The sequence below is a fragment of the Zalophus californianus genome, chromosome 8, assembly GCF_009762305.2.
Source record: "Zalophus californianus isolate mZalCal1 chromosome 8, mZalCal1.pri.v2, whole genome shotgun sequence".
NCBI classification, from domain to species: domain Eukaryota; kingdom Metazoa; phylum Chordata; class Mammalia; order Carnivora; family Otariidae; genus Zalophus; species Zalophus californianus.
Genome location: NC_045602.1, coordinates 71,886,821 through 71,901,949, shown reverse-complemented (window position 1 = coordinate 71,901,949; position 15,129 = coordinate 71,886,821). Strand labels below are relative to the sequence as shown.

At 44.8% G+C, this 15,129-nt stretch overlaps 1 protein-coding gene across 2 annotated transcripts in view; it reads right to left on the bottom strand.

Moving 5' to 3' along the window:
• Positions 1 to 11,987, bottom strand: part of LHCGR (luteinizing hormone/choriogonadotropin receptor) — a 61,715-nt gene extending 49,728 nt beyond the window's left edge. The window contains exon 1 of one of the 2 annotated variants that reach the window (XM_027620877.1): positions 11,816 to 11,987. In XM_027620877.1, the coding sequence (XP_027476678.1) occupies positions 11,816 to 11,970 (155 nt within the window). In that variant the 5' untranslated portion in view covers positions 11,971 to 11,987. The remainder of the gene's footprint in view (positions 1 to 11,815) is intronic. The other variant, XM_027620878.1, reaches the window with a different exon arrangement.
• Between the last annotated feature and the right edge of the window lie 3,142 nt (positions 11,988 to 15,129).

Sequence of the window (15,129 nt, the reverse complement as noted above, 5' to 3'; positions counted from 1 at the left end):
GCGTTTTCAAATGCATTGATCTACTTGGCAACTTCATTACTGGGTGTGTCTTCATTTATTGGCCTCTTGTCTTCCACATTTACCTACAGGGAGCTGAGATGTCAATGTTACCTGAAATATGAAGTCAGTATAGATGGACACTCAATTTGTTAAGTTTTACATCTGAAAATTTGGGGAATGCTCCTTAAAAATACATCCAGGTGGTTTTGATTGACCACTCCTTTAAACACTTAACTGTATTAGACTCAAGGAATCAGAGGAAAGGGCTGCTTGCAAGTGGTTTGGTCCAACTCCTCATTTTATAGACGAAGAATCTTCAGCTAGGAAAAGAGAAATGATTTCCCTGAAACCACGTGGTGATTCCGTGGCAGATCTGAACTAGAACATAGGTCACTTCGTTCCTGGTCCTGTGCTGTGTCCTTCACTAATCAAAGCACATCAGTGCTGTTCCTTTGGAGGTTTTGTTGATACACTCTGCTACACAATCCTTTGGTTCTTGGGTGAAAACTTAGCCTTCTGACAGAACCGTCAGCTTCTGGAGGCCATGTGCTCACAATCTTAAACTCCAAAGATGCTGCTCAAATTCCTGTTCCTCCATGAGCCTACCAGACTGGGTTGTCTCTCTTTCCCGTATCCTCCTCAGCAAGAATGACTACTCAGTTTTTTCCCTGCTGTACTGTTATTTGAGAATTTACCAGTTACCCCGTATGACTGTTTCCTCTGTTCCACTACTGCGTGCCCATTCTCTGGCAGACCCTGCCTTCACAACTGTCTCTTGCTTCCAGCCCCTTTATTCCTTTCCCACTGCCAAATTTCTTGGGCATTCTTTTCTCCACCCCGAATAGTCCTTGACTTGGTTTCCCCTCAACCCACCCTGGGTTTCCCCTAACAGGTCTAGATTAATCTTCCTGATAACTCCCACCATGATACTATCATACTCAGTTATCTTCTGTGCCTCCCCTTGGCCTGCCTACTATCTATGCATGTCTCAGCCTGCAGGCCCTCCAAATAAAGGCTCAAACCTCATTTGCTAGTCCTGTCACCCACTATTCCTCTCACATAACCCATACAATAAACTTTTGCTGCCCAATCAGGCAGCCACCAGCCACACATGGCCATTGAGCACTTGAAACACGGCCGGTCCAAATCGAGATGCACTGTAAAGTGTTCCATACATACCAGCTGTCAAAGACTCGGCAAGAAAAAAGGAATAAAGTATCTCATGAATAACTTTTGTACTAATTACATGTTGAAATGATAATATTTTGTACATGTGGATTAAATGAAATATTTCACTGAAATTGATTTCACCTTTTAAAAGCTTTTTAAATGTGGCTATTAGAAAATGAAGATCACACACACGATTGACATTATATATGTATTTTTAAAGGTTTTATTTATTTGAGAGAGAGAGAATGAGAGAGAGAGAGCATGAGGGGGGGAGGGTCTGAGGGAGAAGCAGACTCCCCGCTGAGCAGGGAGCCCGATGTGGGACTCGATCGTGGGACTCCAGGATCATGACCTGAGCCGAAGGCAGACGCTTAACCCACGGAGCCACCCAGGCGCCTGACGTTATATTTTTGCTGGACCGTGCCACCTTGGACAAATCAGCCTATTGTACTTCCTGAACTTGCCTCCCCCTTTTCTGCCTTCATTTACACGGTCTCCACCATCTGGCACATCCTCCCTCCTCTGCTGGTTAGCTCCTACCTTTGGTTAAAGGTCTCTCTCTCAGGTGCTCTGTACTTTCCAGAATATGCCATCATCACCAACTGCATATGCTTTCTCTCTGGAAGCAGCATCGTGGGGCAGTGAAGACTATAGACTCTGAAGCCAGAATGCCTGCATTCAAATCCCAGCTTCATTCATAAAACACTGATGATACTAACTACCCCAGCGATTTTTGAGATTAAATAAGGAAATGTTTATATAATACTAATACAGCATCTAACACAAGATAAGAGCACAGTAAGTACTTCTAATTCACAGCTGCTTACTGTGAAGGATTCAAGCTACCCCAGCTACTTCTAGCATCAACTCTAACTTCCTTGTCAAGGGGAGGGGTTTAGTGAGGGTGGGGGCTGGTGGGTTCAGAACATTGGAATGGACTCTTCTATTTGTCATGAGTCATGCTTTAATCTATAAAATATCTGTGACTTGTCCCTGACTCTTAACTTTCTGCTGATTATAGATAGGACAACCGAGAGGGAGGGTAAATACTCCCACTTGGTACCTTTCTTTTGGGCTCAGGTATCTCTTCAGGTGTCATCTGATAGCCCTTTTAAGAAACGATAAAGAAAATTTTCCATTAAATGTTACAATCCTAGAGAACCACTCTGCAGAGCTCTCACTTGCTCACTGACTTTAAAAAGTTCAGTCAGTTGGAACCCTCCCATAGGGAAGTACAATTTGGGTGACTCTCCTCCAAGACAGACTTTCCAGAGCACCCAAGAAACTGTGAGGAGCTTATGAATTATACCGTGAACCAAAATTTTCAAGAAGATTGACTGGATAATGGATTTTCCAAGTCATTTGTGCAACAACTAAATTAAAAATATAAAGCCTCCGAGGAAAACGGTAAACACATCTAAGCCCTTACTCAAAACCCATTTAAAGTTTTCTAAAGACACAAAGCAAAATAACCCAATCTTTACCCCCTAAACTGAATTCTTCTAGCAATAATATAACATGACAAGAATAACTGTGGTAAATAAAACTACATGTTGAATTCTCCTCAGGGAACATCTGCATCATCTACAATCATTTCTCAAAAGTATTTTTTAGAAGCTGAGAATATTATGTTGTCAGGACAGTGATACTGAAGATATGCTTCAGGAAACTCATTGCAAGCTCCAGTTCCAGACACTTACAAACTTTTTTTTTTTTAAGTGAGCCTGTAAAAGCTGGTTGCAACTGATATACTACATACTTTTAATCAATCTGAGGATGGATTTAAGGTGAGTGAAATGGGGCACCTGGGTGGCTCAATTGGTTAAGTGTCTGCCTTTGGCTTGGGTCATGTGGGATCGAGACCCGCATCGGGCTCCCTGCTCAGTAGGGAGTTTGCTTCTCCCTCTGCTCTCACCCTGCTCATGCTCGCTCTCTCTCTCTCTCAAATAAATAAAATCTTTAAAAAAAATGCCTGATATTACTGGCATGTGTGCCTTCACTTTTCACTAACTCCTCAGCTCTGGTGGACACCAATTTTTGTGGCTGTCTTGCTCAAAAATGCCCCTTCTTTAGAAGCATCTCATTGTGGGAGCATTTCATTGACTGTGAGCCTATGCTCTTGCCTTGGGGGTGGGGCCTGAGGCAGTCAGATTCTCTTTCTCTCTCTCTCTCTCTCTCTCTCTCTCTCTCTCTCTCTCTCTCTCTCTCTCGGGGATTTCAGACTTGTAATAGACAGGACTCTGTGGAGCCGACTCATTGTAAAGGTGGAATCCAGAGAAATGGGAATTGATCTCTTGCTGCGAAAATGCCAAATGCTTCCTGGATCTTGCCCACATCCTTCTACCTTCCTCCTTATTCGTCTATCAAGTTAACCTCTGATGATTAAATTTGTCAGAGTTGATTTCCGGGGCTTACAAATAAGAAAAGCCTTAACCAGAGCCCCGCTGACCTTTCCTGGGGGAAGTAATGCTCTGTTCCGTTGAGGATCCACAGTGCGGGGTGTGTGCTGGTGGTCAGTGAGAGAGCAGAAGGCTCTGAATAGTGATTCCCCGGTGGCCTCTCCAAGCTGGTGTCAGAGAGCAGGACTGAGCTTTTGGGAGGACCACACTGGTCTGGCTGCCCCCGTAGAGATCGAGGCTCAGAGAACTACAGCTCAAGCGATGCCTCCACCGAGGTTTCTTCATTACTCAGACTAGAAGGGCTGGCCCCCTTTTCTGAACTCCTACCAGACTTGGTTTATAACCTTCCCCACCTTCTGCATTTCTCTGCAGTCATCTCTCTCTCCTATGGCTGAAGACTAGAAGCTCTTGGAGGGCAGGGGCAGTGTCTACAGATTCTGCACATTGTCCTGTACGCTTCAGTTTGTAGTTCCCAGATGGTCTACAGGTCTGCCCTGAAGGTCTTCTGTGTGTCAGCCTGAGCCTTGGGATAGGGAATGGGGAAAAGCAAGGATCCAGAATAGGTCGGGTGCTCTAGCTGGATACACAGGACTAATCCAATTGAACAATAGAAAACAGCCTCTAATCAGGTGTTAGGTGGCATGTTTGAAAGGCAGCTCAGCCTGGGCTGAAAAGACTAGCATATCAGACACCAGGCAATAATGAGCTCTGCTATTTTGAGATTCTAACTTATTCATTCTCCAGGTTGAGAAGACCTAGTAGGTCATTTTCTCTAATTAACACCTCCCAGGAACAAAACTGTTCCACCAGGCTTGCCCCTTGGATGAGAGGTATTTTCTGTTCAACCTCATACCCCAGCTGTGGGTTTGCAGTCTTCTCTGTACCATCAGATTGTTACAATCACACTTTGTAGTTATGTGGAACCTTTATTTCCCGGTACTTTTGGCTCTGCCGGCTTGGCTCATTTATCTTCACTACAGTCTGCCCCGCTCAGGGGCAGGAACCATCCCGCCCCTTTTATAGACGGTGCAGAGGTTTTATCACTGGCCCGAACCCACGGTGCAAGTTATGGGAGGGAGAACTTGTGCTAGAACTCGGGTCTGCCCAGTCTTTGTCTTGTTGATCAATTCAGATACTTAGAAGGCTGCCTTGGCCCCTACCTTGTCATACTAGAGCAGCCTTACCCCTGTGGGCTCAGAAATCCTGTCTGTTGCGGCTCCTTAAGTAGAATTAGGAACCCAGGGGTCACCTCATTTCATCAGGGTCAAGGACAAATGTCACAGCAGCAAGGGGGGAAGAAAACCAAAAAAACCCCTTCATTCTGAAAGTTGAGTTTTACTTAAATTGGGCTTTTCTGAATTTGGCTCAGGTGGCATTAAAGAGCTGTGGTTCAGGACCACACAGAGAACAGCTGTAAGTGGTTTGCTGAGTGGGAGGGGGTGTCCTCTCCCTGTGAGGCAGAAGCTGGGAGGAAATGAAGCCCATGGAGAGAAGCTGTTAGGAGCTGCCCACCAAGGCAGAGAGCCCACCTGCCTGGTGGGTGGGATTATTTTAATTCTCTTAAAAAAATAGCTGGTGAGAAATTTGCTAAAATCTGCATTAAATATGATTTTTCGCACGCCAAGGGGAGCTCCCAGAACAGAATACATATGCTTCTGTGGAGCCAGCCCCCTTGGGTCTGAAAGTGAGCAGCAGGGTCTCTCTCCACCACCATGACTCACCTGACTTTAAAGTTCCGTATGTAAGATTACAGTTACACACAGCCAAGACACCGTCCGGTGCGGCCACTCTGATAATTTACATTTTGGAAGAAAAGCTTTTGTGCCTCATTTCAAGACATGAAAAGAAGCCAAACTGAGAGGCTTGGGAAGAAGATAGAGGGGGGTAAAGGAGCAAAACTCGAGCCCTGAATTAATCTGACTTACTGCTTTTGAAATAAAAAAGAACAAGGCAGGAAAAAAAACCCAAGGAATTGTTGCTCTCCAAGAGGGGAGCTGGGTCTGATGCCAAAGGAATTGGTGTGTGAACCTTTTTGGCTCTACACTTCCAATGAGATTTTGGGAACTCTGTTGCTTGCCTTTTTAGTGTCCTGCTAGGGGCCATCATTCACTGTCCCCAAAAGGATGATTTTTAAACTAATAAAATCTGGTCCTTGCAAAGCTTCCCCCACGGAGTCTGTTTATAGGCACAGCCAGGTTTAAGAATTGCCTTGAAGGTGTGGCTGGGAGACTTGAGTTAGAACTGAGGTTCAAGATCAACCTCTACCTTGGGCCTTTGCTTTCATTGGGTGTGTGGGGGCGGTGGTGTTAGGAGCTGGGACATGAGCTTTATGAATTTGGAGATTTTTTTTTTTCCCCCGGGTCAGGCCCATCTACATGGAAGCTGAGGGCAGGGCCAAGCTGTTGTACTTGCAAGAACTTGGTAGGCTTCTCCATGTCTTGTAAACTCTTACCTTGCACCCTGGACTGGGAACCCATTGGTCTCAATCTGGGCTCCTAGGGGATTGTTTTGGTTGGTTTTAATGGATCCTGGGCTGAGGATTGATTTTTCTCTAATAAGTGAATTAAAATAAATAAATAACAAAAATCAAAGCAGTTTGGATGGCATCATTTGCCATAGAGTCTTGCTTCTTTGAAGCTGATATGTTTACTCTGCCTGTTCAGAGGATAGACTGGGGGTCTGCGAAATCTAGAACCTAGATGTTGACACAACACAAAGAACTCCCTCCATGACCCACAGCACCTCCTCATCTCCCCATCCTGTAGGATGGAGATTTTTAAAATGATGTTTAGATGCAGTACATGCTAACTAATATACATTTTTGTGTGTGTGTGTTGGTTCATTGTTCCTATTCAGCTGTTTACTCAGTTTGATAATCATAGTAGTTCAATAAACACTTGAATGTGTGTTGAATATGTGCTGAATGTGAATCATAATACCCATAAAATTCTGGGATTCCTAAGTGGAATAGGATCTCTTCAAGTGGTTGTGGTTCTTACATTAGCACAGTGATTCAAAACCAAGGGTGGGGGTGGATGTTGCCCCCTATGGGGCATTGGGTAAATGTCTAGAGCCATTTTTGGTTGTCATAATTCCGGAGGACAGACAGTATGACCGGCATCTAGTAGGTGGAGGCCAGGGATGCTGCTAAACATTTTATAGTGTACAAAACAGCCCTTCACAATAAACAATTATTTGGCTCCAAATGTCAGTTGTGCTGAGGTTAAGAAACCCTGCTCTAGCAGAAGAGGCTTATTTTGAATAAATGGTTACATTATGGCAGGGTATGTGCAAAAATATAGGTAAGTACAGGGTATCAAAGGATGCCTGTATGGGAAGGAGGAGACATTGGAGAAAACTTCATGGGGAAGTGACTCCAAGTCATGATTTTTACTTAATGTCTTTGTAATCAGTTGTCCAAGAATGACTCTGATTGAAAATTTATTAGTTAAGAACTATATATTGGGATTTTTGTTTTGTTTTGTTTTTGCACAACCCTCTGGGTAATGTAAGCAAATGTTTCTGATGATTTTATATTTTCCTTTAAAAAAATTCCCCTAAGAGCCTGGGAGAGACTTAAAAAGCTCAAATCCATTCAGCTTTAATCTTTGCTTCTCAGCAAGGAATCTGAATCTACTCTAACCTGGTGTTCTTCCACTGGGACTCTTCTTCCTTTCTCTCTTTCAAGGTTCAGCCCCATAACCCTTTGCACGTGAAGCCCTCCCTTGGAGATTTCAGTCCGTAGTAATTACTTTGTTCTCTGAATTCCTAGACCCTTGTTGCCTCTCTCCCTGGCCACAGCACTCTCTTGTGTGTGTTTCTATCTAGATTGTGGACTCCTCGAGGACTGGGACCCTGCCCTCCACCTGTACATCCCTCTACAGCATTGAATGATTTTCACAGAAGGTACAAGAAGGAGAAATACATTCAGGAAAGATGTCAGGAGACTAACATCTTCCTGTAACATTGGATTGATAGATACAGCACATTTTATCCTTCCAAAGTCTTTGGATTATGTCTTTTTTTTTAAGATTTTATTTATTTATTTGAGAGAGAGAGAGAGAATGAGAGACAGAGAGCATGAGAGGGAAGAGGGTCAGAGGGAGAAGCGGACTCCCTGCTGAGCAGGGAGCCCGATGTGGGACTCGATCCCGGGACTCCAGGATCATGACCTGAGCTGAAGGCAGTCGCTTAACCAAATGAGCCACCCAGGCGCCCATGGATTATGTCTTATAATAAAGTTTAAAGTTTAATCTTTGTTCAGTAGGCACGACATGGAAAAAATAAATTGCCATTATTATTATTAGCATTTTCTAACTAACAGATTTTTCAGAAGCTGTTCCCATATCAAGAAGATCAACCTTTCTGTTGTCATAGAGACAAAGATCTTTATATAACCATGGCAAGGTGAAAACATTTTTTTCCCTCTCCTTCCAGTTGTCTGAAACTAATAAGAAAAGGAAAAGGAAATGTTTTAAATCATTTTTTTCTTTTACTCCCCCCCTCATTAGAATGAATGAACATGTGGGAGGCTATTTTTTGTATCACATTTTAGATTTTAAATACCTAAGTTTTTAATAAAACATGGAAGAGGTAGAAAGATATGAATGATTGAACAGTGCCATTTTCCAAATTTGCAAACAGTAGGCTTGTCAATGACAATCGTAATCCATATTCCTTTTTCCCCCCTTTAAACCAAATAGTGGACTTTATATGGAAGTCTTACAAGGCAGACTTCCAAGGCCTGGAAGATTAAAATACAAGCTAGCAGCTACTGAGAGGCAATGATGAATTCTAAAATGCTGTGCAATAATACTTGGCTCCTCCAACCCCCAGAAACAAGAGTGCTGTCCTTTTTTCTGCAGAGTCAGACCCTGTGCGTGACTTCGTGTAAGACCCTATCTCTCTTCTTCTGGGTGCCTTCTTTCATAATTTCAGCTTTCTTTTTCTGGCGAACCCCTGATAATTTGTTATTCATAACAGTTTTTTCCTATCTTGTAATTATGGTTTACCATTTCACTCATTCATCGTCAAGGAAAGAGGATTTCAGTATGAAGCTGTTCACTTTTCCTGTCTTCTGCCTCAATGTGAAGTTATACCTTCATCCATGCCCCCAGGACTCAGAAGCATCCCTCTCTCAGATTAACCCTTCCCCTGTGATCTGAGACGACACTCTTCTCCCACCCTCACTGAGATCTTACTCCATCAAATATATTCTCCCCCAGCCCTCCTGTCTTCAGTCTGTCCTCCATGCATTCCTTCCCTTATTCCTCCTTGAAGACAAAAACGAACAAAACCTTTTCTCAATCCTGCATATTTTCCATATGTATCAGAGTTTGGGCTTTTAATTTTATCATAGCTGCCTTTTGCAATAAATAGGTATTTTGTATGTGTGTGTGTGTGTTGAGGGGGCATGGGGAAGGAAAGTATATGGCAAAGGAAGTTGAAAACATACTCTTGCTTTCCACAAGATTATATCCTTCATGGAGAGTAATATCTTGGTTCTCAAACTTTAGCATGCATCAGAACCACTTGGGGAGCTTGTTAAAACACCAGCTGTTGTACCACATCCTCAGAGTTTCTGATTCAGTAGATTGGGGGTGGGCTCAAGAGTGTGCTTTTCTAACATTTCCCAGGTGATGCTAATGGTGCTGGTCTAGGACCACGTTTTGAGTAACATTGCCTTAAAGGAACTACCCTCCTATCCCTTCTTATGTATTTCTCTTGGTATATGGATGGATGTTGAGGTCACTTTATTGTGCCAAGATGGTTCTCACCTAAAGGAGGATTACCTGATGTTCAGGAATCCTGACCTTGTGAGGGGTAGCATGCTTGCTGACCTAAGGTGTCTAAATGTCTAGAAGATACTCTTAGTGTGGATGCCAAGATAGTGGCAGGGGTATTTTCTTAGGAAATACTTAGGAAAGGGTATTTTCTTACAAAGACAAGCAAATATAAAAACACAATTAACAGTCTTTGCTACTCAATAGCAAAAGGGGACCTTGGTCAGGTTATTCCAATTCTTTGGACCTCAGTTTCTTGAAGTCTGTATGATAAGTACTGGGCGAGTGAGAAAGGCTATTAGTGGCACAATCATTCATAAGAGCAAGATGGGAGGTTTGTCAGGGAAGGACAAGGGCTGGGACTTGGAAGGCAGGTCCATGAATTTGTTGATTGATTGAAACCAATTCTATCAGCATGGTCCTCACCTTCAGGGAAATGAGCTGACAAGGTAATTAATGGAAACTAATTAATATAAACCCCTCAATCTTTAAACTGTATCTCTCAACTGCAAACATTCCCTGAAGGCCACTAACTTTATTCATCTATCTATTTATTTATTTATTTAGAATCTCTCTCTCTTTCTTTAAAGATTTTATTTATTTTATTTATTTGTCAGAGAGAGAGAGAGAGAATGAGAGAGAGCGAGCACAAGCAGGGGGAGCGGCAGGCAGAGGGAGAAACAGGATCCCCGCTGAGCAAGGAGCCCGATGTAGGGCTCGATCCCAGGACCCTGGGATCATGACCTGAGCCGAAGGCAGGCGCTTAACCGACTGAGCCACCCAGGCGCTCCCAAGGGAGAGAGAGAATCTTAAGCAAGCTCTACACCCAGTACTGGAGCCCGATGTGGGGCTGGCTCTCTCAACCCTGAGATCATGACTTGAGCCGAAATCAAGAGTGGGATGCTTAACTGACTGAGCCACCCAGGCACCCCATGATCATAGACCACTAACTTTTTGAGGGGAGAGGCTCAGCTCCTCAGGAGGGAGGGGAACTCCCTTCATGAAGTGGACTCCTGACTGACTGCTGGGGCCCAAGGAGAGGTGGGGGATTTCCTCTTTCCTCCCCAAGAATGGAATTTCATCACTGCCAATGGTTAGAATATAACCACAGCCCCCACCAGCCTAGTGCCTTTTGGATACTTTTACAGTACTTTTCTTTCTTCTTTTCTTTTAACAACTTTATTGAGATATAATTCATATGCCGTAATATTCACCCATTTAAAGTGTACAGTGCAATGGTTTTTAGTATGTTCGTGGAGTTGTGCAATCATCACCACTATCTAATTTTAAGCAACTTTTGTTATCCCCAGAAGCCACAGCCGTTAGCAGTCATTGGGCCTTCACCCCTACCCGGCAGCTACTAATCTGCTTTCTATCTGGACATTTCATGTAAATTAGAATCATATAATGTGTGGTACCTTTTCTCTTCTTTTTTTGTTAAAGATTTTATTTATTCATGAGATAGAGGGAAGGAGGTAGAGAGAGAGAGAGAGGGAGAGAGAGAGAGAACAAGTGGGGGGGAGGGGCAGAGGGAGAGGGAGAACCAGACAGCCCCCCTTCCATGGGAGCCCTATGCGGGGCTTGATCCCAGGACCCTGAGATCATCACCTGAGCGGAAGACAGACGTTGGACTGACTGAGCCACCCAGGCGCCCCATTGTGTGGTACCTTTTTCTAAATCGAAGAGAAGAGACCAGGGTGACACTCTGGTACACTAGCACTGAAGGCCCTTCGTCTCTCCACACCATCACGTCAGTAAACAACTTCCTCCACCTGCTTGCTGATGTATGCAATTCTTTTAATCACCTCTGTAAACGGGAGGCCTGGGTGGTGTGTGGGAGGTGTGACACAAGGCACACCTTGATCAGACAACCAGATAGAACTGCAAGTGCGTCTGGGAAGGGGCAGAGCAGTGGCTCGTATGCTTACTAAGGGGCGCCTGGGCACTGGTTGGGAGAGGCGGCCAGCCAGCAATCCCGGTTGAGTGACTAGGTCACCCCTTGCCATAGGGCGCGCCACCCCACGCCTAGAGGAGCGCAGGGTGCCAAAGGCCACAGTAACCTTCACCGCGCTGGCTGGCGCAAGGGTCAAAGACGGAGACAGCTGCTGATTGAGAAGCATCACACCCGGTCCCCTTCCAGCAGCGGCAGGGAGCAGGACTTCCCCCGTGGCTTCTGGGCAATTCCACGCCCCTTGCCACAGCCCCGACGGGGGATATCGGGAAATCTCGGGCCTGGGGTCGCCAGGGGCTGCAGGGTGCGCCGGCAGGCGGGGCCCCCACCCAAGGCGCGGCGCGGGATGGCAAAGACAGTCCCTAAGCTTTGCCTTCTCACCACTTTAAAAGGTGGAATTTGATAGGGCGAAGCCGTTTTCTCCAAGCTTCCAGGTAAAGGGGGCCAAAGAGTAGGGAGACAAAGTGGCCCGGAGCGAGCGAGGGTGCCGGGCCGGGGCGCCGCGTACTCACAGTCGGGTGAGGCCGGCCTGCGGGCCGGGGCAGCGCAGGGCGCCGTCGGGCGGGCAGCGGCAGGGCTCCGGGCAGTGCGCCCTGGGGAGCGCCCGCGGCAGCAGCAGCAGCAGCAGCGCCAGCAGCAGCCGCAGCGCCGGCACCCGCCGCCCCATGGCAGCGAGCGTGAGCGCGGGCTCTGGCGGCCGCGCCAGTGCCCTGGCCAGCCCCGGAGTGCCGCCCGCGCCCCTCTCCCCGCCCCTTGGCCTGCCCACCCCATCTCCCGCGCCCGCCCGCCGCCCTCGGCTGCTGAGACCGTTCTGCCCCGACCTGGGGTAGTGGCCAGCGACCCCTCCATCTCCTCCTTTCTGCTGCTTTCCCTGGCCTGCCCTGCCCTCCAGTTATAGGAAGGGGAGTGTGGTAATGGTGAATGCTTCGGACGAGGGCTGGGGAGTTCTGAATTCTCACCCAGGCCCTGCTGCAACCGAGTGTGAAGTTGAGTGAGATTTGTCACTTCCAGGAACTTCTCTTATTTCATCTGTGAGAGGAGCAGACGAATACTCTACCCCGCACCGATGCTTTTCCTCTCCTTGGTTCTCAGCCCTAAAACCTTCCTCCTTCTCCCCCACCAACTCCCTCCCCACAAGTGATCTCTGTCCTCTCAACTTCCCAAGTAATTTCTCTGCATTTTTCTTGGTAGTAACCACTTTTTTTCCTCATGGTATAGCTATTTGAGTCTGTTCTCTATCTCCACTATAGATTGTGTTGTCCTGGAGAGCAAAATCCAGTTCAGATTTATTTTTCTATCCCTGGCTCCTATATGTTAAGTCTCTAATAAAGATTTGTTGAATGAATGAAAGAGTGATGATAATGTACAGCAACTGCCCCAAGGAGAGGCCCCTTACAGGCTAGACCCTGTGACAGGTTCCCCCCCTCCAGTCATGTCTAGACTTCACAGCAAACTCCCGGGGCGTTTGCAGCAAGAAAAATGATGTCGGGAGAGGTTACGTGACTTCCCTAAAGTCACACAGTTCTTAAGTAGTGGAAACCTGTTTGAACTTACATCCATCACCCACTTTATCTTACCGGTGCAAAAAATCACTCTGTGATCTGCATATGAAGGATGTCTCCTTTAGAAAGGAGACAATTTTATGGTTAACTATGGGAACGCATAATTTCCCCTATTCAGTTTCATCATAAAAATGCTTTTCCTTCTGCCTTTACAATGACTCTGTTTGGACTCTGGAAATCCTGGAAGTCTTGCTGGAAGAGGTGGACTTTGAGAGCCTAGAAGGCAAGACTCTACAGATAGGAAGTGAAAGAACAGATTCATTTCTTTCTTATTTGAAACCAACTCTCAAGGTCATACTGACTCAGTCACCAGTATGTAGTCGCTTGTGAGTTTTTTTGCCCAAGGAAGGTAGATTTTTAAAAATTATTATTAAAAAAATGGCTTTCCGCGTATTGTGCTAGATAGCACAAAAAACAAAGCTTATGTCTATAATACTGTCTTTCTTTTTCGAATGCCTCTCTCCAACTGCTTAGTTGATCTCACCCTTTCATACTTCTGCATATGCTATTCATTTTTAAATTTTTAAAAAAGATTTTATTTATTTATTTGACAGAGAGAGAGACAGTGAGAGAGGGAACACAAGCAGGGGGAGTGGGAGAGGGAGAAGCAGGCCTCCCGCTGAGCAGGGAGCCCAAAGCGATGCCATGTGATTAGGTGCTGGACCTGGGATCCTGACCTGAGCTGAAGGCAGATGCTTAATGACTGAGCCACCCAGGCGCCCCTGCATATGCTATTCATTTACCTGGAATGATTTTTTTCTTCCTTTTCCATATCCCATTAGTTAAACTCCTGGTTTTCTTTGAAGACTGAGCTCAATGTCATTTTCACTGTAATACCCTCTCTGACACAACCTAGCTGAGTTTGTGGCTGTGACACCTGATTCTATAGTCTGTAATGTAATACATTGTAATTACGGCTTTAGTTTTCCTTCCTTCCCCCTGTCTATTGATCTTAACATTGCTTGAACATGTCATAGCTTCTAGCTTCTAGTAGGTGCTCAGTCTATATCTATTGAGTAACGGAATGAAAAAGTGAAACCCAAGTGCAGACCTCTAGCATATGTTTAGTAAATCATCTGAGAAGAACTTAACAGCCTTGCTTGATTTATTCTCAACCCCACTGGATCAATCTGGATAGGTATCAGGTAATTACTCATGACTACTTTGGGTCATATATTCTCTCCTCTTTAATTTGTCAGATTTTGGTAGGGAAGTTGGAGTAGCACTGGGGTTTTCAAATCTTTCCACCATGTAGCTTGAATTGTAGGAGAGAAGGAATAACTCACCGTGGCTGAGTGGTATTTATTTCAAATCTTACATTTCATGTGGCTTTTTCTTTTTCCTTCACAGCATATCTGTTATGTAAAAAGAGTGGTTGCTTCCACTTGCCCTGGAAGAACCATTTGATTCTGTGCTTGGGTATCCTCGGGGGCTACTTATACTCCAATAGGAGAAGGACTGGGCCATCATGGCATCTGGATTTTTTTTTTTTTCCTGTTCTGTCATCAACTGTGTGACTTGGTCTTTGGTTTCTTCATCTAAGAGGAGGGGTTGGAGTTCACAATCCCTAAAGCTCTTCTAGGTCTTTGTGGACAGTATTAGTGGTAGAAAGAGTCAGACTGTGTACGTTGACTTCTTATTGCTTGTCTTGGATTGAAAGTAAAATCCTGTTTATCAAGAGGGTAAGTTGTTCATTTCTAAGAGAACTCACAACCTTAATGAGTTTTCATAAAGTTTTTCTATCTGTGATTAGTTTCAGTTGGATTTTAATTGTTGTCCGTTCTTGCAATGTACCTATGTACCTATTTTAACAAAATTACATTGAATTGTGATCGCTTCTCCGCCTTTTGGCTAAGATCAAGTGTAAAATTACATTGAATTGTTTGTTATAATCACAAAAGTTTGTTACAATGGAATTTACCTCTCCTACTCATTAATATGTGACCTATTTAGAGGAGACATTTTTAAATCTGAAGGGATTCTGTGATAACTCGGCTTAGAGTTACTTTTGTTACAGATCTTCAAAAGAGCATGACCCACAGGGATTGCTATTATATTTTACTGACAAACTAAAGTTCATGGAATTCACAAGAAGTTTATCCTGCCTTAGAGATACAGAAATATCTGACACCACAACTCAGAAATCCTAATAAAACTCTCCCAAATTCTAGAGTGGGGCTTCTTATATTTTAGGATGCAAAGTATCATTTGGGAAATTTTAAGGACAAACACTCCTGGGACACTCTCCCCAGAGAAATTCTGAT